The following is a 27,226-nucleotide window of genomic DNA, read 5'->3' on the forward strand; positions in this document are numbered from 1 at the left end:
TTAGTCGCGGAACAACAATCAAACGTCGTCTACGGAATCCCGTGTTCCAATTGCAATCGGTCCTACATTGGAGAAACAACCAGATGTCTTGGCGAACGTAAGGGACAGCATGCGAATGATGTGGCCAACAGAGCAAAGAAACCGGGCAAAACTGCACTGGTACGGCATGTAAGTACAACAAACCATCAATTCGATTTCGACAATGCACAAATCCTTCGAAACGTACGTACGCGAGGTCTCCTCAAGATACATGAAGCTAACCACATAATCCTCAACGAAACCAGCGTGGTAAACTTCAAAAAGGATGCAAAACACGTTTCTCCGGTCGTCTATAATCTAGTCAAAAAGAAAATGATCGGAAAGAGAGTCCGGAACAAGAATAGAGGCCCGTTGTCAACACTGCTCCACACATCAACAGAAAGTGAACCGTCAGATGTATCGGTTGAATAGTTGTGTAAAAACGAATGACATTTCTAATCAACTTCCCACCAAATGTTCACATGTCATAGTGATAAGTAAATCACCTACAAAACATAGTGCAAATTTGAGTGTGAAATCCACATAAAACACTAGCGTAAGCATTAATTAACCTGAAAAATATGTTCAAAATGTAAACTAATAAAATTATAAATAAACCAGCCTGAAGATGATCGGTCCGACCGATCGAATGCACGGCCACATCCAACAATAAATATATTTTTCATATTGGTCGCTGACGTAAGCAATACAAACACCAGTCGCAACAACATCGTCTTCTGGTCCAACAAAAAGTACCACTTTACCTGTACGTTTTTTTTATAAATATAAATTTATGTGTAAATGGTTAGTTGATTTCGTAAGTACAACAGTACCCGTAAGGTGGTCAAAAATCAATTACAGAGTTTAGCATATTTTTCGTAAGATTTTTTTTTTTATTTAATGAACTAACAGAGAAAAATTTACAAAAAAAGGATCGTACACAAAACGTCGAAATGTATGGAAGAATTAGAATTTATGGGAATAATTACCATCTGATTTTCTCAATCAGCTCTTAAAACACACTGCATATGAGTCGCTATAGACTCATTAAATCTACTACTTTAACAGACTCATTTAACACGTAATTAATGTAATAATTGCTTCAAATAACTTAAATCACTTATTTATGAAGAATGGATAACAATTCCACTCATCCTAGAGGAACGGCCACTTGAAGATAGATGATAAATTGAAAATTTCGTCGTATAGTGATCTTCCTGCAAACAAAATGTCGTAACAGATACTTGTTGTGAGGCTGGTATGGCAAGTTTGGTATAGTTGTAAAGCTTAGACTGCACTCTGATCAGGCATTATTGTTTTGTTGCAGACAGGGTCAACCTGTGTATTACAGAGGAGTTTAAGTTAAAAATAAAGTTTTTCAAATATTGTACAATTCAGACAAACTTTGTAAAATCCATTCTCGGCGTTTAATATCGCCATTCACGGAGTTTAAAACTCTCTATATCTTCGTCGAGGGAAGTCAATTTAACATAAATTAGCTGAGAATTAGTCCCTCTATCCGTTGTGATAACAATCTGTATTTAAATTGACTCGTGGGTCCCAAACGGCCATGAGTGCCGGTTCTCCGAAACGGCTGGATGAATCCGCGATCTGAATTTGGTTCCTTATAGTACTCGAGTCCCTCAATAAGAACAAGAAGGAAAATCAGAGCTGGTATCGCGACTCTATTTAAGTTTTGTTCAACCCCACCGTGTAAGACAACAATAGACATAGTTGATCGCTAGCTTTTTTTCGGTGTCGATAGAGCAGGCCATTGAAAGTTATGTGTGACTTTTCGTAATCGTTCGCATTTTTTTCAACTTTTTCGATTCCATTCCATCTTCTGGTGATTCTTAAATTATGTTGTTCGAATGTCCTCTCTCAAGTAATCAAACCTTCGTTCTGAATCTGTTTCCCACATTTTGTTTCCATAAATTAAATTCTTTACAAAAGTTGTAATTATACTCAAATACACTTTGACAATGTGTAAATGCTTCTTTGTGGGTAATGCCACTAAAACCAAGCTCTTTTTTCAATTATTATGTGGAAGGAAAACACACTGCAATTACGGGCGGTCGCTTGAGAAGAAGTTTATACTTTACGTTGGATAAATGTGGCTGAATTCAAGGCCACTATATAGAAGCAGCGGAGAATTTAATTATTATTATTTATCAATAAATAAAGAAATGACGACGACAATTAATCCTTATTTAAGATTATTACATTATTATGATATTGACAGCAAAGCATTATTATAATACAAAAGAAAAAGGAAAAACAAAAAAAAAACATTTGTGCAAATTCAACGAATAATAAATATTGAATTATGGTTATGACAATCAAAACGTATTTTCCTCGTAATCGACGATAATATAAATGTGAGGTGAAGGAAATTGATGATCATTAAGGTGTACCGCTAACTGCCTGACGTGTCATTAAAAGTTGCCTTATGCCTCATGTTATCTCAACAAACCAATAAAATTTGCTGGTGTGTCCTCCTCAAACATTCCTGTAACTGGTCTGGTTGGCCCTCCCATTTTTTGGAGAATTTTTATGTATTTTTCGAGAAGTATTTTGAATTTTCAGCGATAAATTTGTTTAATTTTATGACTACTAAACCTGCCAGTCCAAACAATATGAAATATCAAATCATTCGATGTATTTAACCGAATTACCAAGACTACGTCGTCATCTGATCAAAGAATGTCTTACTTTATTTCTTAATTTACACACATATGTGGCGAACATTTTCTCACGAGAATTGTACACAAACACATGATGCTTCTTCAGATTACCTTCAAACAGCTTCGCTCGAAACTTTCGCGCTGCAAAAGGGCCTTGATTTTCCATATAGTAATTCAAATTTAAAATTTTCTTCTTCCGATATATCCATAATGTTAATTAAAGCCATAAAAATCATTGATGAATTAATGAATGAACAATAAAACATTACCCAACACAAAATTCCCAAGCTGGATATCATTTTAATTTCATTTTGTAAAATCTGGTATATTTGGTGTGTATCGATCGCCGTGGTACAAACAGTTAGATGTCTACCACGGGGCTATACATTTTTAATATGAAATGCACGGTAAACAAGTTTAGGTTAGATCGTGCACAAAATCGATATTGAAACGAAATAATTTTTCGAGTGTGTTTATATACACGTTATGTAATTACAAGAGTTATGCCAGGTATTCACGAGCTATGTACAATTTTTTGATCTTATTTTACTGTAGTTGCTTAATAGAAGCCGGTTATTATTTATAGAGTTGTGATGAGTCACTCTAATTGAATCGTTGATTAATTGAGATTTTACAATTTGTATCATTGTCGTGCAGATTGTTAATTGTTTTTAGTGGTCGATCGGCTATTGTTTTTACTATCTGTATGGATTATATGGTTTGAGTATGGTGTAATTGAAAGAAATAACTAGATTTAGAAACAACATTAATTCTTTTTAATTTGCAACTTCTTCTATCTCTTCCATGCAGTGTACAATGATCAACCAATTTCATCAAAGTCACCACCTACTCGTGATAAAATACATCCGGAGGTCAAAGCCCAAGCTCGGATAAGGAGTCGTAATCGTGGCCAAGATGCAGTTGATGCAGGTATGATATAACATAAGATTATTAAGTAATTGGAAAATATATGAAATATATGAGTTTCACCTTCTGTGGTGGTTTTGGCTCACTAGTCCTAAATTCAGGAGAGTCTTGTACACTGACAAAAAGATTTGAATATCTTACCTGTCACAGATAACTTTGTCTCTAGGTAATCCACAATAGCTGCTAGAGCTGTAGCTTCACATGAAAAAAGTACAGCTGTTACAGGCAATGTGGATTACCTGGAGACAAAGTTACCTGTGACAGGTAAGATATTCAAATCTTTTTTGTCAGTGAGAGTTCCTATTTCTTGAGAATAATATTTTCTCTATTGAATGATGACAAAATTGGTTAGCATCTTAGCATCACTTTGATCGTGGTGAAGTTCTTACCTTGCTCATCTAAGGTATCGCGAACTTATCATTAGATCTATTACTTCTTTTACTTTACTAGTGAGGTAATGTGGCCTTTCCCTCACTAGTGGAGACCCTTTCCCTCGCTCGTAAAGTAAAACGCCATACTTTACATGTGAAATAATTTGATATCTCTTATCACGATGAGTAAAAGTATCCGAGGGCTTCAAGAGATATCAAATTACTCCACTGGTATAGTAATGTGCTATTGTTCAAAGCAGTGCTTAGTACAAAATATTTCACTGAATTCCTTATATAAGATCATTGTTAACGTAGACCATCTATTTTTGTCGTTGCTGGTGATTATCCGGTACTATAAGGTCAGGAGGACACGTAGACTTTAAAATGAATTTATTGCTAAATAAGAAAGATAAAGACAGCTCCCATCGATGCCAGAAAAAATTGAATTCAATGAAAATGTTTGTTGCTGCGTTAAAAATGAGGGTAAAAATGATTATCACAGCATCCAACGAATCGTTGTAATATTCTTGTTCCAAAGTAAAAAAGACTTAAGTAATAAATTTTGCATAGAATGAGTCACCAATCTTGATTTTATGTGCATTTATAACCGTATGAGACAGCGTACATTTTAACCGAAGTCCATTGAAAACTGTAATTCTGCCATACAATGTTGCAAGTTGCTATATTTTAAGTGCATTCAGACGTTAAGAGAGTTCTTTTTTTTTCACTGAGATACGCACCGCAAGAAAAGTGTTGGATTATACACACAGATTCGTTTTTTTTCCTTCTTAATAAATTGGTGCATAAAAAATTAATATACTTAAAGCGTAACCATCAGGTTTTTTTCTCATTCTTAATTTTCAATTTATATTATAAAAGTGTAAAACTCACATCAAAAAAGAACACTAACTCGCGATGTCGTTTTTTTTTATTTGTAACCTTCAGTATGTTTTAGACACATGTTTAGTTCATGTACGTGTACAATGGGACGAGGTTTTTTTTTGAAACGTTCATAAAAATACAAAAAAGTTAATTGTAATTGCCGAATTTGTTTTCATTTTTTTCGTACTTACTATACATACTCCGGTGTTTAATTTACTTTTACAAAAAAAAATAAATTCCGTTCAAAAACACCAAGACTTGAAATGCATTCATTCCTAAACTGTTCTTGTTTAATTGTAATTACACACATCCAGTTTTTGTTTTTGTTTGTTTGAACAATTTGACACGTTGTAATTGAATTTACTTACAATCATTTGAGTTGGTATGTTGTGTTTTGTTAGTAGATTCATTAACTTTTAATTTCGAACAACATAAACACAATGTTCGACAACATTGACCTTCGCTGGAACTTCAGCTTTTTAATTTTGTGTTTCCATTTAAACAATTATCCATCAATCTAATCTCGTTGAAACTGAACTTCCTTTAACGTGTCTATTATTTCTATCGTATATTATGATGGCTTCCTGTTTCAATCTGATGATATCTCTCACTTTGACGGCAACGGCCTAAAGCATTCTCAATGGTCGTGCATCTATCGTCAAATCCACTTAATAATAACTAGTATGAAAGTTGAGCCCTCCATAACAACACTTTGAAAGCGGTCGGTTTTGCGCGCATCTGAACGAAACTCATTTTTATTTTCAATTTTTATTTGCATAATGAATAAGTAATCATACATCCTCGATCATCTCCTTTAGAAAACGAGATTAAAAATTTTTGCTATCAACAACACTACATCAACATATCATTATATCGTTCTGAATATAAATAAAAATGCTCATACTCATAACCCGACGAATGTAAACCATATTAACGCTTTAAGTTGTTGTTTTTATCGAGTTGTGATATGCATAAATACTTTAATAAAATTATAGTTCTGAATTAGCGATAAATATACACATCTGAAAAGTTGACTCGTTTTTGCTCGTTGTTATTTGCTTAAAAAAGTGGAAAAAGAATGAACGAAATAAAAAGATGAAAGGAAAAGTTTGCAGAATAAAAACTCGATCGATTGATTTGCACCGATCGATCAATTTTGAATTTATGTGGACAGAAAGAGTGAAAAACCGTCATAAATACATGAGTATCGTGTTCTGGCCTCGATGTCTGCAATCAGTTTGTGTGTGCATGTCAAAGACTGTAATTAAAATCATTTAAAAAAAAATGGATATTGTCTGACTCAACAGCACACACAATAAGGCAGTGTGTAGACGATTCTGGATGCTCACTTTTCATAATTTTATGCTAATTGAAATCTACTTGTACATCGTTAATAAAGTTTTCATTTTTAAATCAGTTAGCTATTAACTCTGGCGACTTTAATTGGAAAACTGAAAACTACATCCTCAGATTATCGACCGAAACAATTTAATGAGATATTTAAGTCTGGCTTTTGTTTTGCCGATGCATAAAAACACGATTGATTTTATCTGCTTACCGCATTTTTTTATTGATCACTGAAACTTAATTGATAATTTCAACGAATGGTTAATGAGAGAATTATTGGTATATCCTTCCTATGGAAACAGACCACGTTTTAGCATGGGAGCCGATAAGAATGGTGCAGGTCGAACTAAGTATGTAGGGTTTTTGAAACTTGAGACGAAAATAATGCTCGAAAAATCTATATCGAAATCGTTTAAAGAAACAGACTAAAATAAATGTTGTAATATAAGACATAGTTCCAATCACCAGTACACTATGGTCTTAGAAAATTAATCTAAGTCTTCGCGTGCTGGGATTATTCAAGCTATGGCTATGTAGGTATACCGCACCCTAAGGCTGGTGAGCTAAAGATGTCAGAAACAAAAACAGTTCTTGTAGAAGAAGAAGGTCAATAGCATTTACCGAATCTAGAACTTCTTTGTTATTTTTTTTTATGCATGAAGAGTGCATGAAGATATTAATGAGAATGTGGAAATAAAATTTTTGTTTTATGCGCCCAACGAGATTTGAACCGTGGACCTCTTGCTTATGAAGCAAGCGTTCTACGTACCAAACCACAGAAATGTATTGTTTTAAGTGTTTTCTACAGATTTCTAAAAATCTTAAAATCTGTTACTTCGTTACGTTTCGTGGTAATTTTGCCTCGCATTTTGCAATTTAGGCAGGGTTTTCACTTATTTTTGTCATAGGTATTAATGGCAGATGACCCAGATGTTCGTAACAGGCCCATCATTTTTAGAAGTTTTATTCTACATAGCACTGCTCTAGTACAAAGAAGTAAACAAAACGATTCCATTGCAGAACCGTCCAAAAGCGTATTTAACTCCTTTGAGACAGAAAACAAAATACCGAAGAAACATTAATCTCATATCCTTTCAATAAATGCATTTTGCGTAATTTTTTTCCTACAATTTTTTATTCATTTTTTTTACGCAACAAGAGGCGTATCCAATCCATTTTGAAATTTATTATGTTGATGAGAAACTTCCACATTGTATGTACATCTAACCTCAAATTAAACCACCTGAGTCTGGCGTTTTTTTTTTCTTCATATTTTTTCTTATTCTTCTGTTGTTATAAAAGGCAAAATATGTAAAGTATCTGCGTAAACTTCTATCATTACATGTAAGCAAGCACAATTTTGCATGCATGTAATTTGCTGCTCTTGTACATAGATGTCTAGAGATGAAAAGCGAAAACATGGGTTCATGGAAATACGTGTATAATTTCTGCTAGTATTAATGCTTTGAAACATGAAGGCATGAGCTCTTGACCTTGATTATCTGTACTGACGATATTGAAAGTATCGTCTACTGATACACACAATGGGGCGCGATGCGCGACTTTCGAACATTAAAGCCAAAATATTGATTTTATTTACCTTCAAATAACCAAACGAAAACACTCTTTAAAAACGAAAATACTTTCCCATTGAACTGGTATAATAATCTGTATGATCGATAAGACCTCCAACGAAATCCCGAACTCATTATGGTTAGACATAATGGTTCCATCGTGTTACGGCATACAGCTGATACAGTCTGTACATCACATGCATATTTGCCAAGTTTATAGTTGCGTTGAATTTCGCCCTTTTTCATAAACTTATATCTCCATAAATCTAATCGAGTACACGAAAAGCCCTTCGGAACAAATTACATATTATACAGTTCGCAATCATCATAACTCGTTCTGTTTTGGACATTCGAGTCTTCTTCAATTTGCTACGTGCTTATTTATGAGCATTGCATAAAAATGATCGAAACACCTAGGGTTTATATGGTGGGTCCATACTCTCAACGACGATTCAACGATGCACTTACAACAGCAATTTGATATTCTTCTTATTCTGAAATGAGATTTTCTATTCGAAACTCTTACTTTTATTCTGCACGTTTGGTACCTTGTTTCATTGAAAGTATAAACAATGTTTAAATAATGCAACAACTGATCTATTCATTCACATACATATCATTTTCGTGCAAAATTTATTTGATTTTCGTTTTTCTTACATGTTTGGTTGTGTGGATTTAAAATTCGCTCGCGGTCAATGGTAGCACTTAGTTGTTTACTCGATGTGGAATTCAAACAAATTATCTGAGTTACATTTTGACGTAAAAAATTCCAGAAATATGTTTCACTTCTACATTGTGGCATGTTTTTTACAATTTAAATAATTTCATTATATTGATTTTAATACAAAGTTCTTGTTGTTTCATTGTGTTCGATTACGAATTGTAATACCTCGAACGTAATATTTAATAGCATCTTAAATGGATCATCTTTATAATACCCTTCTTACAATGGTTAATTTAAACTCATAGCACAACGCTATTTAAACTTTCACAGATGGTATCAGTAGTTTTCTTATAGGATCTATTACTTCAATTGACCCAAGTATGTTCAAAAGATTGATTTCAAATCTTTTACTTCATTTCTTTAAACATACTTTCTACTATATAAGAGAACATAAATTCAGAGCTTGTCCTTTATTCATTATTATCGTAGTCATTATCGATAACAGATGTGATTAATTTTGAACTCAAATGTTGCAATGGGTATCCCGTGTCGCACACGATGCAAGAGTACCAATGCGAATTGCAGGTGATATGGAAAATATGCACTGACTCATTTTGGTATTTGAAAAGTAAATCGGCAAATACCAGTTGTATGACGTAGAGGCTATAATATCAAACTGTTTATAATATGGGACAGACGGTATAACATTTGTCGAATAAAAACTGAATTATTCTTCAATTAAATTCGTAAGCTCTGTTCAAAATCTTATTTTATTGGTGAAACAAGAACTTAATTAAGACGCTAGTTTTGCCTTTTGTGGCAAAGACAATAAAATTTTTAAAAAAATGCAATCATTTGAACGTTGACTGTGTAGAAACTTAGTGAGTGTTCAATTTTATTACCCACAAGTAATAATTTTCTATACGGCTTTGTACGTAATAACACGATCAAAACCATTCTTAAGTTATAACAAAATGCCTGAAATTTTTTTCCGATTCATTGAGATATCCAACCGAGCTAATTTCTTTTTCAGACGAAAAAGATTTATAATTTTTCCAATCCTTTCCATAATTAAGACAATATGTAGATACATTCAGAGTTTTATTGGTCATTTGTAATAATAATATCGTATTTTATTACCTCATTAAAAATAATGTATTTTGTTTAATCATAATTACAGTACCCCACTATATTTCTAGGCTAACCTATGCTAATCCGCACAATGCACATACCATGTGTTTTCGTTCACCGTACGGTGTAGATCTGTGGATTTATTTATTTAACAGAAACATTTATGTAGGAAAAAAGTCAACAATTGCAGATAGTTTATGAGCCAACATTAATTTAACGTGGATGATCAAAGATGGAAAATAATTACGATCGTAAAAAAAGACAATTCATCAAAGTTTCATCATAATAACCCTCTAGCATATGTCATGAATTATATGTATTGTATGTGTATCATGGAGAGTCGAGAGTATCCTTGGGAAATTGTGTGTATGCCTCAAATTACGTATAACGATGATCGATTTAAATCGAATGATTGATTGATTATAAGCTTCAATTAATGAGCTTTTATAATTTTGAGATTATGTGGTAAAAACTGTTTTCAGTTTTGTGCGTCTACGCAGAGTATTTACGATCGGAATTTGTAGTCAGGAATCTATTTCGCATCATCAAAGGTTATGCAAGTTTCACTTTTATTGCATCAACGAGCTAGACCGGCTCCTAAACCACTTTAGTTCTTGGTAATTAATTCATATCTTTGGATGGGCGAAAGGGTTGGCTTTTCTAATAGGACTGAGCGTTGTAATATCATTCGCTTTTAAGTTTGAAGCGTTCGGGTATTTGAATGCTTGCTATTGTTAACCGTACTATTGTATGATTTCTTAATAAGTCCATTTCAGACAGGTTGCGTTCGTTACATTTAAGTATTTATCGTCTGATTTTGTACAATATTTATATCCCCATCATAATATGGACGTTCAATATTGATATGTTAAATGCCTTCTTTACTATGGCCTGGGTAATAAAAGTCAATACAGGTAGCCTAACTCAAGTATTAAATGCACATATACGCGATAATAATTTATTAAAAACAATAGGTTTGTTTTTGCATCCATCTCACAGCATATATACAGCAAACAAACACATCTATATACAGATATACGTTGTGTCAGGTCAGGCAAAGTCATTTTTTCCGCCGTCATTAACACAACCATGATAATATAATGAATGAGCTTTGCGTTCATAAAAATGATTGAGGATGTGGTTACTTAACATTTAAGGTGGAAATAGTTATGTGCGTATTATATGGTTCGTTAAGAACTTTTTTGTTTGTTTTCGTGATTGGTATTGCTATAATGTGTTATTATTGATGAAGGAAGCGATGTTCATTAAAGAAAAACGCTGTGTATTGTTCGTTATTTACATTGTGTAACGAAGAAGGTCGACCGCCAGCTCAGTCATTTTAAATCTTCGTTCAAGATCAAGATCAATTTTTATACTTTACCGATGTTTCGCATTATTTCGAAATGTAGCGTTGATTGCATGTACTTACCCTTTGGATTACAAAATGTAATTTTTAAGATTTTCTTGCTACCAAAGCTGTTGAGGTCATTTAAAGAAAATAATAACTTCTCACAACATGAGAGTTTCAGCTACAAACTTTCTAGGACCTAGAATCTAGGGTCGTACATACCAAACATTTTCGCAATAATCGTTGGTACGGAGCTTTAAGCTCTTTACCAGCGATTAGCGCTTATAGTATTTACTACAAGAGTGTTCGTTGCATACCACTCCACTCTACCAGATTTGTAGTTCTGAAAATCTCGTGTCGGTTGCAAACGTGAACTTTTTCGAACCAACCGTTTCGGTTTTTACTGGCAATTTTCACATCTTGCGCGAAAAACCACCTGCTAATTTGTGGACTTGCTCAAAAGTAGATATATTTAGTTCGAAATCTATGTAGTGATAACTAAATAAGTACTTGGCAACAAGTTATTATCAGGCGAGGCACTGTCTACAATGTGCTGACAAAACAAAGTAACACTTTAACGCGAAAGTGATAACGATCGTCTCGGCCCGTCAGAATCAATGCCATCAAATAGAATATTGCATATCTTCATTGGCCCCCTGCTGACTCCGCTGTGGTTTGCTATACATATAAGGCAACTCGACAGTAGGGCTATCATTATTTACTTTTATCATTATTGTCAATAACAGATGATATAGCCGTCCGTAAAATGTTAACCATGGTTACATGCTCTTACCATCTTTAAGACGATGTCTATCATAAAGGTTGCATAAGGTCAAAACTCATGTAAGAATTGTAAAGTAAAAGCAGTTTTATGACAACGAACAATCCCAGCTAACCCAATTAAAGCTGAAATCAAAAATGCATGACCCTTCACATGCATTTAATGTACGTTGGACTAATCAACGTGTTATGGTGAATATTGGCAATTATGGTTTCATATCTTGTGCAAAATCACCAACTATCATTATAACACATTGCAAACATTGTAGTGGAGTTTTTTTGTTTCCATTTCGTATAATATTAAGCAAATTCTCAATTCACTTAGCTGTGAGACTCTTTTTTGAAAGTATATATTATTTTCCACGACATATAATCGATCTTTGACATTCCTTTTATCTAATAGCAGCGAACAGCGAAAATATTATTTTAATAATTTTGCAATGCACTGAAACTTATAAATAATGATAAATAAAATTGAAAATAATGAGAAGAAAAAAATTGGTTAGAGATTTTATTTATAAATTTTAGAATTACCATTATTAACATTATTTGCATATTTATTATTATCCCAGTAATTACAACGCTAATGCTGATTTTATGCTTTTAAAAACCACTGTTGTTTTATCGCCAGTACTTTTTTTTGTGTACATTCTAATTTTTCAATATTTTAATACAAAATGCTACATTAATAAAATAAGTTGAATGTTGCGCTTATGCATTTTGCTTGTTAGATGGTTTTTTATTTTACATTTTAAAATAAAAATCAAAACCAAATGATCACGCGAGAAGTGTTAATATCGAGTATTTATTGATGTATGTATCGTAAGCAGGGCCTATTTTCTTCGGTATATTTTTCGATTTTAACAATCCTAGGACAATAATTGTTGGCCATGTATCCATTTCGAATTGTTTCACATTCCAATTTAATACAGTTTCCCAACAAAATCATATGGCTCGTTCATTTAAGGTTAGGCGTATATGACTAGGGGCACCATAGGATTTAAATAGAAAGTATAGAAGAATATGTACATGAAAACCTTAAACTTAAATTTTCATATTTCACTTTCATTTCGTTTATGATTCGCCAGATGAGCACATTCGTAGAAGTATAGACTGTTATGGTGAGAGCGACATCCAATACAAAACAAAACATAACAAAAAGGAGTCGTGTTAATTTTGACAGTTTCTTTAAAACAGATTCAAATTACTCTCAACGCCCTCAGTAGAACGGTCTACTACTGATTTTATAACTTCCTCATTTCTTTGATATGAGAATGTGACAGAAACTGTTTCACTATAAATTATATCTTGATTAACTTCGCGTCCTCATTTCGCAAGTGGCGACATCCAATTGTTTTCATTTGTGAATACACGTTTTGATAAAGAATTAGGGGGTCTTAGCAAATGTATTAATGAAGAGTGAGTGTTATGTATTGCCACACAACGATTAAATCTGTTACTTTTTCTGTTGCAGGCAGATTTTCATATCTAATCTTTTACTTCTTTATACATTTTGCTATATAAAAGAGAATACTAGCTGAAGCTAACCGCTTATTCTTGTCATCGTTGTCGGTAACACATGACTAGTCGCTTCCAAAAAGTTCCAAGTTCGTTCCAGTGAGTGCCAACTAATTTTAATTTCAAAAATTCCTAATAATGAACCCTGTTCATGCAGCCTTTTTTTTCGCTTTTAAATAAAGATATTTGTTCATGTAATTTGTACCGAAACCTTCAAAGTATTTTAGTTTAGCTATGAGGGCTCAAATTAATTTGAAAAACATGATTTCCGGCTAATATTTACGCGCTCCATACCAATCGAATTTCGTTTATTTAAATATGTTTTCAATATAGGAATTTTTCGCCGGGATCAATTAAATGCTCATGTATTTAGCTGTCAAAGCACACCTAAATTAACTTTCATTTATAATAATACAATCGTTCAGTAAATGTGTCTACGGCTTCCACTATTATTTGCTCAATAAATTATTCCTCACAATAACATTTAGTTATGTTTAACCACTCGTCAAATAGATATGTGACCGAAACAATGCAATGCTAATTATAGATTCGAATCAAAATATTTTCTTCCTTGAACTATTGGAAGGTAATTCTTTTTTTTTTGTTTTAAATCCAAATATGGCTTACTCATACAGCATACATTGGATACATGTGCACAAACGATATTACATAAAATTGCTTGCATCACCATATTTTAAAACTTATGCACGTACACAGGTAGAAGTTATTTTTCTAGCATTGAAAGGAGATGCGATCTTTGTGGTATTTAATTTGTAACACACGACACGAAATATAATAACTAATAAATCACCAATGTCGGCAATACAGCTGAGAGGTGTATTTACAGTACGGAGTAACTAGTGCATGAATGATGAATATTGTCATTTTTAGAGATCAAGTTAAATGTTCTAAGCTTAAAATGGTTAGATTTATGAAGAATCGAATTAATTACCTTTTTCGTTTCGCTGCCGAAACACCATTACCGAATAGTATAAACGAATTGAACAATTTGTTTCAATTAATTCAAAGTTCTTCAAATTTATGTTAATTATTATCAACACCTTGGTGACGATGAAATTTCTATAAAAAACTGAATTTTAATTAAATGCAAATTCATTCGAAAATCATTTCGAATTAGAATTTATATCTCGTTTTGTATCTTGAAAATGATGGCAATTATCATCATCATACCGCATAAATAAATAAAATTTACAAGAGTAAATACATTTACAATCAAACGTGCGATAAGTAAAACGGATCGGTAATTGTGCGTATGGTATATGATTAATCCACTGTGGCTTTTTTAAAACAACTTTTTTTTTGCAACAAAACATAAATTTAAGATTCACTTTTATTCATACACAAATTTAGGAGTGTATTAACCTTTTCGAGCGGAAAACGTAATTTAGTTATTAATTTTGCTACTCATATTGTTTACCGTTTGACAGATGGCAAGCATATCGGTCGTTTTACTATCGGATCTATTACTTCATTCTGAACTGTGTCAAAAAGATTTTATGAAATTCGAATTGACGAAAGGTTTTTTTCAAATCTATTACTTCATTATTTTGAACATGCTTTTGGCTATATAAGACCGTATTATTCAGAGCTTTCCGTTGATTTCTGAAGCTGTTTTCGATAACAGATGATATTTACTAAATTGTATTTTATAACTTTTGAATTATTTTTGTTTTGTTCGTGTGGAGTTTACGGACCGTGCTACTCGGCCATAAAACCGTTGCAGGAAAATTAAACTTTGGTCACAAACCCACAATTTTTAATTCCAATTAAAACTTCTGAGTGAAAGCCTTGAGATTTTTCTAATATTTTTTTACACATTCTTACAAAAACCATGACTTTTCTCTGAAGCAAGTAAATCTTTTAAAAAAGTCCCTAAATTTGAAATGTCGATGGTCCAACAAAAACTATTCGCAAATTACCTTGATACTATTCGTAGGTAGACCCACCGTGACTTCTGGACCACGCTAGGTACCAATTCGCTTCATTAATCGATTATTATTACAGTGTTTAACAATGAAAATGGAAAATCAAAATTTAATTAAATTTAATGCACCATAAACCTCAAACCTAATTGAAAACCCGACACGATAATAAAGTTGAAAAAAGTTAAACTGAACGAGCAACTTAATTTATAATTTAAATAAAAATTTTCCAACAAAAACCAATATAAAACGATAAAACCTAATTAATTACCCAATTCACATTTTGAAAAAACGAAATTGTTATGAATGAACACTGAACAAAATAAGTAAACTCCGTATACCAACAACATACAGTAACACACAAATACCACACGGCGAAGGTGCACAGAGTTAATTGGATTGTTTTTCGAGGTATTAAATTATAAATGATTTTAAACACATGCACTGAACTTAAATTGAATATTTAATACTTACGATTTTGCATGAGATAAAATTCAATATTAAACCATAAAATCGATTGCATTCAATTTTCTCGACGATCATAAAAAAAATTTAGTCGAAATCGTTTACGTGATACGCAGCGAGTGAAAGAGATACAAACAAACCAAAAAAAAACCGTACGAGAACTTTTCAAATAAATTCAAAATTTCACGGTCAGATTATTCATCAAATTTTCATTTTAAATTGAAATTATTTTTGTGGTCCAAACAGCGCCCAGTCTGTTTACATTTACAAACAAAACGTATTTAATTCGTGATTTAATTTGCACGGTTTGGTTATAATTCACTCCAAACACATCTCATGATGGAAGCTCAAACGTTTCATGTACAAGTACATAATGGCAAGTAATCGTTCTGTAACTCTTTAACTATGTAACCTTATTAAAAGGTACAAGACAAAAATATTTATACGAATTGTTAAGGTAGCCACACAGCGATCAACAAAAAAATTAATTACTCGAAAATTACACCATTGTCGCAATAAATGATAAACTGTACAAAATTACCAACATTAACCTATACAATCGAATTAAAACTCTGAACAAAAACCGTAGAACAGTTAATGGAAAATTAATGATAGAGAAAATATATTTGATTTAAATGGGCGTAAGACTTGGTTATGGCTAAGTTCATCTGAGTTAATATTTACACTCTCGGTAAAATTGTATCAGCTGAAATAGAATTTACAATAAAATACAGGTAGTCATGAATACAATTTGAGCGTTGGTAGAGAAAAATTAGAATTCTATTTCTTCAAACAGTTTAATTAAAAATTCAAGGCAATTGCCGTATCGCTGACATGTATGATTTCGTTAATTATAATCTAATGATCTATCTTAATGTTCTCGGTATTTGTATTTCAAAATCATTGTCTTACTGTGAAAATATATAAACTTAAATAACTACAAGACATATAAATTTTGCAGGCTAAAATAAACTTCAATTGATTGATTTTTCCTTTCATACAATAAATCCATTTGATTTCATTTTAATTAATTATATTTTGAAATTCAAACTATTTTTATACAATCAATGTATATAATTGAATTTATTGCTGGCTTGCACGGCTATAATTAATTAATTTATTGGTTTGTAGAAAAATACACAGAGATTGAATGATCGGCCACGTGAATATTTATTTATCAATTACATGTAACACTCGGTACACTCCACATATAATGTGCCCTCTATGTCCATATATTATTAACAAGAGAGGTGAATACAAAAATTCAGCATTTGTATAATGTCCTTCATTGTGAACAATAATTTTTTTTCACCCAATTATTTACAATTCATGAAGAATGTATACAAATGGTACAATGGCTCTGGCTGTGATTATTTATGCACACCGATTTATGTTCATACTTATAAGACAAAGGAATGAAGCAATGAATTAATGAAAGTATTTTTTTAAAACATAGTCAATTGGTCCTTACAAATCAAAATAGAATAATTCCAGTCACTTTACTGAATGATTTTTTTTCCTAATGCGACCGGGTTTCAGTCTGATTTAATTACCATCTATTACGACCTCACTCGTCATCCGGTTTATTATTCAAAGGTTACCAAAACTAATTGTTCATTTCGAGTTAATTAATTCTTTCCAACTAGCTTCAATAGAATAAAAAAGAAATTTCAGACTCAGAATTATTTTCATCGAATTTAACAAAATCTCCTCTCTCATTTACAGCAACTCTTCTCATCGAAGACGCACTACGTGAGGATAAATTAAAAGATATCGCAAACACCATCACAAACATCAGTCATCATTCTAACAATCGCTGGAGTACTCAATCAACCGATGAAAAACCAACACGAGACGAAAACACCTTCCCATGCGATTACAGTTCATCCAAAATTCAATTGCGACCGAAATCGCTTAACATAACATCGTCAACAGCGCCATCCATTGTATCGGCTATAGTGAAAAAAGTTCCGGCATCCGGTAAAGCGGATGTTATGTCACGATTAAATTCTAGTCAGAAGCTTCAACAACAATCAAACGAACGTGGTGATCCGGATGGTGGATGTAATATGGATGATGTATCAGTCAATTATTTATCTAAAACGTCAGAGCTAAGGGTTAAATTACCTGCTGAGGAATTGTTGAATTCCAAGAAAGGCTGGCTGATGAAGCAGGAGCCACGATCGGGAGAATGGTCAAAGCACTGGTTTACGCTACGTGGAGCTGCGCTTTTTTACTATCGTGATCCAATGGCTGAAGAACGAGGCGTTCTTGATGGTGTACTCGATGTGAATGGCTTAACGGCAGTTTGTGAAGTACCAGTTGCTAGAAACTATGGATTTCAGTTAACTACTTGGGACAATCGGAGAATCGTCTTGTCTACTGTCAGCGCAAATATACGTAATAATTGGTTGAATGTACTGCGTAGTGCAGCTGGTCTGCTAATACCATCTAAACAACAGTGCAAGAGTGACAATGATGAAAACAGTGTGAATGAAGTCATTATAAAAGACAATACCAGCGATGATCTGAAAAGTGAAATTGAAAAGGATTTCATTAAAGCTCAGCGACAAGATAGTACTGACACCACTGGTACTGAAGCTTCCTCGCCCACTAGTAGTAAGACAATCACTCCAGTTACCCCAATGACACCAAAATCAATACTTTTTTCTTCAGATGAAGAGTATCGCACTGCCTCCGAAGGAGGACGCCGTGATAGTGTAGACTGGGGATCACCAATGTCACCATCGCCCCCAATACCATTGCTATTGGCTAGAGCGAAAGATAGAATTCGGTCACGATCCAGTTCGCATACAAGATTGCACAAACGAAGTCGATCATCGCCACCAAGCTCACGGCGTAGTACCATCGACAGTGTCGGATCCGATGATTTACCAGTCATTCATCCGGTTCAAGAAGAATTGAATATTGATAGAGAGTTACATTTAAGATTGGTAGAAGCCGAAAAGGAATTGAATTTTCTGAAGGAAGAGGCTCAAAATCGGGACACTAAAACTTCAGAGTTAATTACGACCCTAGAACGGACTGAGATAAATCTGGGATCGAAAATTAGAGAAGCAGAAGAGGCTAGAGACAGTTTGGCAAAGCAGTTGAATGAAAGTAGAAAGAAGGCTGAAGAAATAATCACCAGATTGTCCACTGAATTGGAAGAGACCCACTGCCGTTGCAAAGAGCTGGAGGATCGGCTCAGCAGAGGTATTGAAGAAAACGAACTGCTTTATAAGAAGATTCGCGACATTGAAGGTGGATCTGCGTCCAGTCTCACGAATCTTAACAGAAAAATCAAACGCGTTGATTCGTTAAGCGATCTGACTAGCCTCAGTGACATCGATCCGTACTGTATGGAAAGAGATATGTTGGCAGATGAGTACAATGAACTGAAAAGCCGATTCGAAAAGGCTGTCAACGAGATCAGAGCGATGAAGAAGGAACTGAAAGAATCTCAGAACGAGTACGATACTTTGGAAATTACGCATGCCACGCTACGTCAAGATTTAGAGCGGAAAGAATTGCACGACAGATCTCAAGTTCAGCTGATGGGAGAACGAATTCAAGATTTAACGCTGAAATATTCCAATTCCGACCGGCAAGTTCGAATGCTAAAGCAAAAACTATCCAAATCAGAGAAGAGAAGATCTCTTTCGCTTAAAGGACGGGATTCGATGACGGTTCAAAAGGAATTGGAGGATAAGGTTAGTGAGTTGGAATGTAAGATTGATGCTCTAGAAACAACACCATCGTCATCTGACACTACGAACGCACCAACTCCAAAGACACCCACCTTCGCCGAAGAAAGGGCTCTTAAACGAGCGTCTGCACGCCTCAGAAGAAAGAGTCTCGACAGCAACACTTCGGAAGCGGTACAAGTGATGCTGCGACTGAACACACTTGAGAAACGGATCGAAAAAACCACATCAACATCCACTACAGCCAATAAAGAGTCTACCAATTATGTAAATAGCAGTTCTAGTCCAAAGATGTCTGAGCATTTAATCGACAGGCTACGATCATTAGAAAGTGTTGTCATCACAAGCAAAGATCGTATCGAGCAGAGCCTGCAACAACTGCAATGTTTGAAAACATCCAAGTCGAGGCGTTCAATGTCACCGATTGCCGATCGGAAAGACTCATACCGCTTTATTGAACGGTGTTTGTCGGAAGCTGCTAAGATCTTGAAAGACACTTGTGAAAATTGCATCATCGACGATTGTTCACAGTCTGGAAATATGATTCTGCTACCAGAAACGAATCCGATCAAGTTGGCATTAACACAACTAGAGGCTCAATTGCGAGGTAAATTGAATGATCTGCTGAAGCAGCGTCGATTTTTGCGTGAACGAAACGAACTGTCCGGGCGAAAGAATCTGGAACTGTTGGCTGAACGCATTGCATATGAAAGTGTTTGTTTCGGCAAGCTTCGTGATGCTATTAATCGTGCCGAAGATCCTACACAATTTGGTGAAAAGCAGACCAGGGCTGAGGCTGCAGAGACGTCTCAGATGATGACATTATTGAAGGCAAAACTCAGTGGTAAATGTGCCATTAAATCGAACAGTACCATTGATATACTTGCTAACGTATTGGCACGACGATTAGTGCTAACCGCCAACCGAACTGGCCAATTTAAAGTACCGGAAATGGCACCAATTAGTTCGCATATAATGGACGATTTGTTGCGACAACAAAACGAACTTCATCTCATTGCTAAACGGTACAAAAATAATGCAATGGAAAATCTGGCATGTGGTTTGGCAGCTGAGACACTTAGCTACATTTCATCCAACGATGCCGTCCAAGGGGCCGTACAGGAAGCTTGGCGACAAGCACAAGAGGCCGTCAATACGGAATTGGTTCAATCAGAAATTGCTCACATCATGATGCGAAATTCGTCCAGACTCGAGCACTCACTCACGCCGTCATTCGGTTACACGCTAACGTCACAGGAGCGTGTGAGCTTCGAGAATTTTGCGGATGCTGTTCAAGACGCACTTCGCAATGAAATGGACATTGCCATAGCCCAACTGACGCAATGTTATGAAGAAAGTTTGACGAAAATGAAACGAGGTCAATGGAGACTGCATCTGGAACAAGAACGAAAATCGAGTGAAGGACGACAATTATTGGCAGAATTTGCCGATATTGTTGCACACAAGGCCTTGGTCGATGCAAGAATTTCAGTCCTGAAGGGAGAATACATATCCAAAGATGTAACCTTATCCAAAGATAGTACTTTTAGTCTCACCACTCTGCAAAAATACGAAAAGTTATTCGCCGAATTGGCCGCTGATTTGCAAATTTCAAATCCGGACGATATTCTGGCCGAAGCTGATTTCAATTTCATGTACAAGCATTTCACTACCGAATTCATTACGAATAAAAATGAGATTCGAGAAGTGTCGGATGTTCTTCACCGGCTCGAGCAGACCGTTGTTATGTTACAAAGTACATTAAATCCGAATACATGCGTATCATCATCGCATGTCGAGGCCGTCACATTGCACGACATTTGCAACAAATGTAAAGACTTGCAGGACCGTGTCGAACCATTAATTCCATCCGCATTGAGTCTACGAACATCATGTGACGATTGTGAAAAACTTAAAGCTGCCATTGCTGATATGGATGCACAACATCACATCGATCTGGACGATATGCGAAAAGTACATGCCAACGACTGCGATGATTTGCGTCAACAATTAAATGATCAATTGTTGATTACTAGAGCTTTGGAAGAGGAAAAACATCAAGTCTTGAATCAGTTGAGCGTTGAACGCGACATATTGTCACATCGGGAAGAGGAATTGAATGAAATCACCAAGAAACTGGAAAAGCAAGAGATTGAGTGCCATTTAAGGGATGATGAAAACTTTGAACTGGTTGAAACACTTGAGGAGGAACGGCAACGTACTGCTATTGCGACAGATGAATCGAAAAAATTGCTGGAACAAAACAAAGCCCAGACTGATGCCTACAATGCACTGCTACAGGAACGCGACTATGTTCTGGATCAATTGGAGAAAGAGCGTGAACGGGTCCGAAAATTGGAAAAGAGACTGGAATTGCTGCAGGAGGAGCAATCGCAGCAGATTGAAAGTTTGCATGCTGCATACAGGGAACAGCAAATGTCGATGGACAACGTCAATCACGAAAAAGATGAGGAAGCGAGCTTCAAATTGCGATACCAAACCGAAATCGAACAACTGAGGGTAAGAAGGTGATGACAATTGTTGCCAATTACGGGACTAAATTTAGCGTATCTGTTTCAGACTCTGTGTGAAAAAGGCCTGGTTGCAATGGAATCGTCTCATAGAAGAATCATCAACGATTTGGAAGAAAAACATCGCCAGGAAATTCAGAGATTATTGTGCGAAAAAGAACAGGCTCTTGCCGAAGAAACTCAGGTAAAATTTGTCTAGTGGAGCAATGGATTGGCGTGGATCTTATTTTCTTTAATTTCATCTTGCAGGCAACATTAGCTGCACTGGACGCAATGCGAAAGGCCCATCAAAACGAGGTTCAAAGAGAGATTGCCCGATTCAAGGCGGAATTCGTTCGGCAATTTCAAAAAGGAGGACAGCCCTCGGAGGCGTACAAGGGAAATGAGTAAGTCGGATAGAGGCATAGTTGAGATTTGTTCAATTGATTAACCATTTCCAATTGTAGAGAGGAACTAGACGAAGTGCGAGAAGAAATTCTGTCCTTGTCCGAGAAATATTCCATTAAATGTGTGGAAGCTGCATCCTTAGAAGAAAAATGTCGCCTAGCAACGCACCAGTTAAAACATTTCCAACAACATGTTCAGCAGCTGGAAACGAGGTTTGTCTGAAAATCAAAATTTTACGCAATTCGAAGGCGGCAATGCTCATGTTAATCCTATTCCCGCAGAAATAAGCAACTTCGAGCTCATCTAGCATCTGAGGAGTCTGATTACTCTCACGGTCCTTCATCGAAAGAATCGACACCTAGCTGCAAACAAGAGGTAAAATGAATTGAACGAAACGATGAAGGGTGTGCGTGTGTTCATTCAATCAAAAATGTTGTCGAATTATGTCAATAATTAACGTGAAATCTCATTTCGTTTTATGTTTTGACTAACAGCATGTCGACGATGCTCAGACTTCATTTGAAATAGAAGAAACTTCGAAAGAAAATTCATTTTCTCAGCACTCGAAGAAAGAAATTCATCCGCGGTTAAGTTATAACGAAGGTATCTGATTTTGACGATTTTTAATTTTAGTTTTGTTTTGAAAGCCAAATTTTTTACTTTTACTTCTTCTTCCACATCCTATACTTCTTCTTGAGCATGCATGCAAAATTGAAATACTGATACACTATCCTGTCTTCATTCTTTCTGTTCTGTCTCTTTTATAAGCGGTAGATTAAACATCGATAGCCTTTTGAATTCTTTAATTCTTCACAGACAGCAAACATATCTTTCGGACAGTTATCGAATCTAGTACTTGATTTGATTTAAATATTTTAGACAGACTGAAATCTTTTACATAATTTGTGTAGACATCTATTTTGCTTTATAAAATGACGTTAGCTAGAGCGGAATGTTTGTATTACTTTTGTTGTCAATAACAAATGTTCCTATAAGAGTCAATTCTACAGAATTTTTGTGTTAGAATACTTCAATCAAAATTAAAGCTCAACGAAAGTTGTGCCGCGGAAGGTTCATGGTGTCATGGATAGTAGAGATCACTACCTACCCAACGACACCCATATCCTCTAAGTCTATCATTGTAATTTTTTTTAAACACTCTCCAAAAGATGGATTTTTTCCCCCTAAAATAGCTGCTATACCACATACACGAAAAAGTTCGAAATGTTTTAAAGGCCAGCATATGCGTCCTCAACACCTTTACGAATGACCATAATTTCAGGTAAATGCGTTACGTATTGTCGGTGATATGCAACAAAAACTATTTTGGTCACCCTAGTGTAGATCATTTTCTCATGATGTCTGGCGTGGAAACATAATTACTTCGAGGATTTTTTTGTTGCAAATGACTCAGGAGGGCCTCCTGATTGAATTACTGTATACCCTCCAAAAATCGCCGATGGCTTGTTTTTAAGTTGTTCGAAGTTTTGTCAAATTGACTCTTAAATTCCTCGTTTTTCTCATGTTATGTGACGCTACTTCAACTTGGTACAACTGGAAACGTTGCGACGTATACCAGAAAAGGTTTTTCAGTGAAGAAAAAGTCAGTAATTTATGAAGTAAACAATTTCTCTTCACCTTCAAGACGTTACGATTTGCATTATAATCGACAAAGGGTGCTTTCATACCATGTCACTACAAATTCTTTTCATCAATAAATTTGAAGGGAGACGTAAATATGCACCTATAAGTATTGAAACTGGTTGAAAGGCTCTACAATCCCTTTTTTCAACTAACACTCACTACGAGTCTACTACGAAACTTCTATGGTCAGTGTAAACTTCAGAAAAATGTAGACATTAATTTGCTTCAGCTGGTCCGCTCATACAAACAAAACTGATCATACGACTCGTGTGTGTCTAACTATTTATTTCACCGCACGTATAGAGGGTTTCTATAAGTGGACCAACTGAAAAACATCTGAAGTAAATTCATGTCTAAGTTTCACTGACGTCAACTATAGTGTATTCTGTTATCATTTCTTACTTAACGTTAACCTTAAACAAGATTAAATATTACTCATTTGAAGCCTGTGGAAAGCAGGGATTAATTTCTAGAAAATAATTCTAAAAATTCTACAGGAAAGGGCAATTAAATTTTAGCTGAAATTTGCTTCAACTGATTTTCAGCTGATTCACACTCATATAAAAGAAAACTGACTATAGCTGATGTTCATATGGCGCATGTGTGTAAAATCCGTGAAGAAAAATCAAGCTGAAATTTGATTGCTCTTTCATGTACAAACATTTCTAGAAAACAGGCCCTGGTGAAAAGTATTGCCGAAATATTTAAAAAAAAAATCTTCCAACTTTCTATTAAACAGGAATAAAGCTAGCGTCGCTATTCAACCAACCCCAAGCCGAAGAAACGACCACAAAAATGTTTGTTCCAAAAATCACAACAATGCGACTACGACTGGATAAAACCCGTTGTCCAACAGCCAATAACCAAACCATCACCAATAACAATATCGACGACAATGATGTGTTGAAAATGTGTTCACCCCCTCCCTTAGATGGGAAGGACGTCGAACACAATATTCGACGATTCGAATTAGAAATTTAGAATCCAAAATTATTGAATTGAGATGAGGAGGAAAATTAATCAATTTTTTTTTGCTTTGTCTAACCAATACACAACAAAATGGACAATTTAAGATTCACTGTTTAGATGTACCATTTTGTTCCACTTTATTAATTTATAATGTTTGTAATTGAACTATTTAAGAAGGAGAAGAGGAAGAAAAAGTTTTTTTTGTTTGCAAATGTTGGAAAATTATTTAAAAGAATCAATGAAAATGAAATTTATTATGAGAAATGAGTTGTGAAAATAAAAAATGAAGAAAACCTTTGTGCCTTAGGGTAGTACTTTTTGGAACACAAATCTCCAGTTAAAACAACAAGACCAGTAAATCGAAATATCGTTAAAGCCACAGAATGGATCAATTAATTAATTAATTAAAACCCCATTCTACCACTGATTGCAGTAGTCATCTGATTCAATTTCACAGACACCATTGACTGTGTGTAAGTTAATATTATTTTTGGGACATGAATCAAGACGTTAAGTTAATTTTTGCAATGTAGATTGTAAAGAGTGATTCAGTGCCTCAGGACAAATTGGAGTGCGAATAGATACTTATCCTATTGTCTGTGAGATTCCCAGTGTCACTAAACCGTTTCAAAAATGATGCCCTGTAACCAGGGCCTATTGTCTAGAAAGGATTCGTGTTCCTTTCCAGTTAATTTAAAAAATTAAAGAAAACGAAAAGCTAAACTAAAAGTCTAATTTGATTGTAAAAGTCCAGTGTCTTTCGTAAAACGTAAATAGCAAAAATTGAAAAATAAAAAATAAAAATATTTACCAAATAACCGAAATGTTACATACCCTTCGATCATCCTAAACTTAATTAATTTGCCTTTTTGTTTCCTTAAATAATTTAACATCGGTCCTAATCCGAAACGATTAAACGAATATTCAAGAGAAAGGACTCAATTTTATTTAAATCTGTAAAATGTTTCGGTTTAAAATTCGATGAATTTATAAAATTTAGGCTAAAAACGAAATGTAAATGTAAAACCCAGTAAATCGAATGAAAAGAAGGAAGAAAAAAAAATCTGTAAATTGTAAAAGATGCAAGGTGCTTATAGCGGACACTAAAAATTTCTATTGTCAACGAATCGAAATTTCCCATGATCCCTATCCCACCCACCCGTTAAAAAAAGCACACTTCTTTAAGATAAAAATCGATATTTTAGAGTCGTTGTCCAATCTATTTAATTATATATTTTTTCGTGTGTAAAATTATTGTAATTTATGTAAATTTTATTGAATTTATTCAATTTTTTTGTGTCTTCATTAATTAATTAATCAATCAAAATATATTGCATGTGTTGAATTTACAAAATGTCGTTTTATTTTCGTCGACAGGTCGCAGGTCTCTGCCTTCTTGTCGTTAAAGTTAAAGAATGTATTATACATTGTATAAGGACGCACCGTTTTGATCTACACAGGATGGCACGTTCAGAATTTGGTTTCTAAATAAACATTAATTCAGTGATTCCAAACGTCCTGTATAAGGACGCACCGTTTGATCTACACAGGATTTTAATCAAGTATATAATGTGGTTGGCCATTCAGCTGAAAGTCAATTTAACGTCAATCGAAAAGAAAAAACCAAATTTGGTGCTTGGTGTACAAAAAGAATTAGAAAATTTGTGCCAATGGTTGGGAAATTGGATGAAATGTGACTTGGCCTCAATGCATGGAAAGAACGATCCGAAATTTGAATGAACTTTTTCTGTCTTTCGCTGCGGTTGGGTATTCTCACAGCAGTTTTCCACTTTATTTCCCGATTTTCCATCAGAAGATGAACTTGCTCTTGTAAACTTTCGAAACTTGTTCAACTGAAAGTGTACTGCTGTATTGGGAAGGGATCAGTGGAAACAACATCGTTTCGATTCCCATTCCGATTACGTTGCAGCTTTTGCGATTGATGTTTAAGTATTCCTTGTGGCTTACAATCAAATAGATTAGGAGAAAATTTCTCTGTTGAACTGCAAGTAAAACCAAAACTAAAAGATAGTCATTTCAAAAAGAATCTAGTGCACCACTTTCAATTTGAAAGGCTTCCTGCCTAGCCGTTTAATTGCTGTGCATCTAATTTACTTTAACGTTTTGATATATATAAAATAAACAAACGAAAAGGCTAGGCTCGGAACAGGTTATGTATTCAGGTCACTCAAAATTAGTTCAGGTCAAATTACGTCTTCTGGTTTCTTTTAAATTTACAATTTACAATAAATCATCCCATTGAAATCAGCTGAAAAAAGTTGTGAAAAACAACTAAAGTAAAGTCACGAAAAGTCACGTCACGAAAGTACCGGAAA

The 27,226-nt window shown here is 34.5% G+C and overlaps 1 protein-coding gene across 4 annotated transcripts in view; it reads left to right on the forward strand.

The window, feature by feature from the left end:
* Positions 1 to 25,891, forward strand: part of LOC119066039 (protein outspread) — a 141,927-nt gene extending 116,036 nt beyond the window's left edge. Inside the window, exons 7-15 of one of the 4 annotated variants that reach the window (XM_037168259.1) lie at positions 3,513 to 3,632; positions 17,378 to 18,271; positions 18,329 to 21,879; positions 21,940 to 22,074; positions 22,140 to 22,276; positions 22,337 to 22,489; positions 22,559 to 22,652; positions 22,772 to 22,880; positions 24,661 to 25,891. In XM_037168259.1, coding sequence (XP_037024154.1) covers positions 3,513 to 3,632; positions 17,378 to 18,271; positions 18,329 to 21,879; positions 21,940 to 22,074; positions 22,140 to 22,276; positions 22,337 to 22,489; positions 22,559 to 22,652; positions 22,772 to 22,880; positions 24,661 to 24,902 — 5,435 coding nt within the window. In that variant the 3' untranslated portion in view covers positions 24,903 to 25,891. Of the gene's footprint in view, positions 1 to 3,512; positions 3,633 to 17,377; positions 21,880 to 21,939; positions 22,075 to 22,139; positions 22,277 to 22,336; positions 22,490 to 22,558; positions 22,653 to 22,771; positions 22,881 to 24,660 lie in introns of all 4 variants that reach the window. The other 3 variants (XM_037168257.1, XM_037168261.1, XM_037168260.1) reach the window with 3 other exon arrangements.
* Positions 25,892 to 27,226: the final 1,335 nt, after the last annotated feature.

The sequence above is a fragment of the Bradysia coprophila genome, chromosome IV, assembly GCF_014529535.1.
Source record: "Bradysia coprophila strain Holo2 chromosome IV, BU_Bcop_v1, whole genome shotgun sequence".
NCBI classification, from domain to species: Eukaryota; Metazoa; Arthropoda; class Insecta; order Diptera; family Sciaridae; genus Bradysia; species Bradysia coprophila.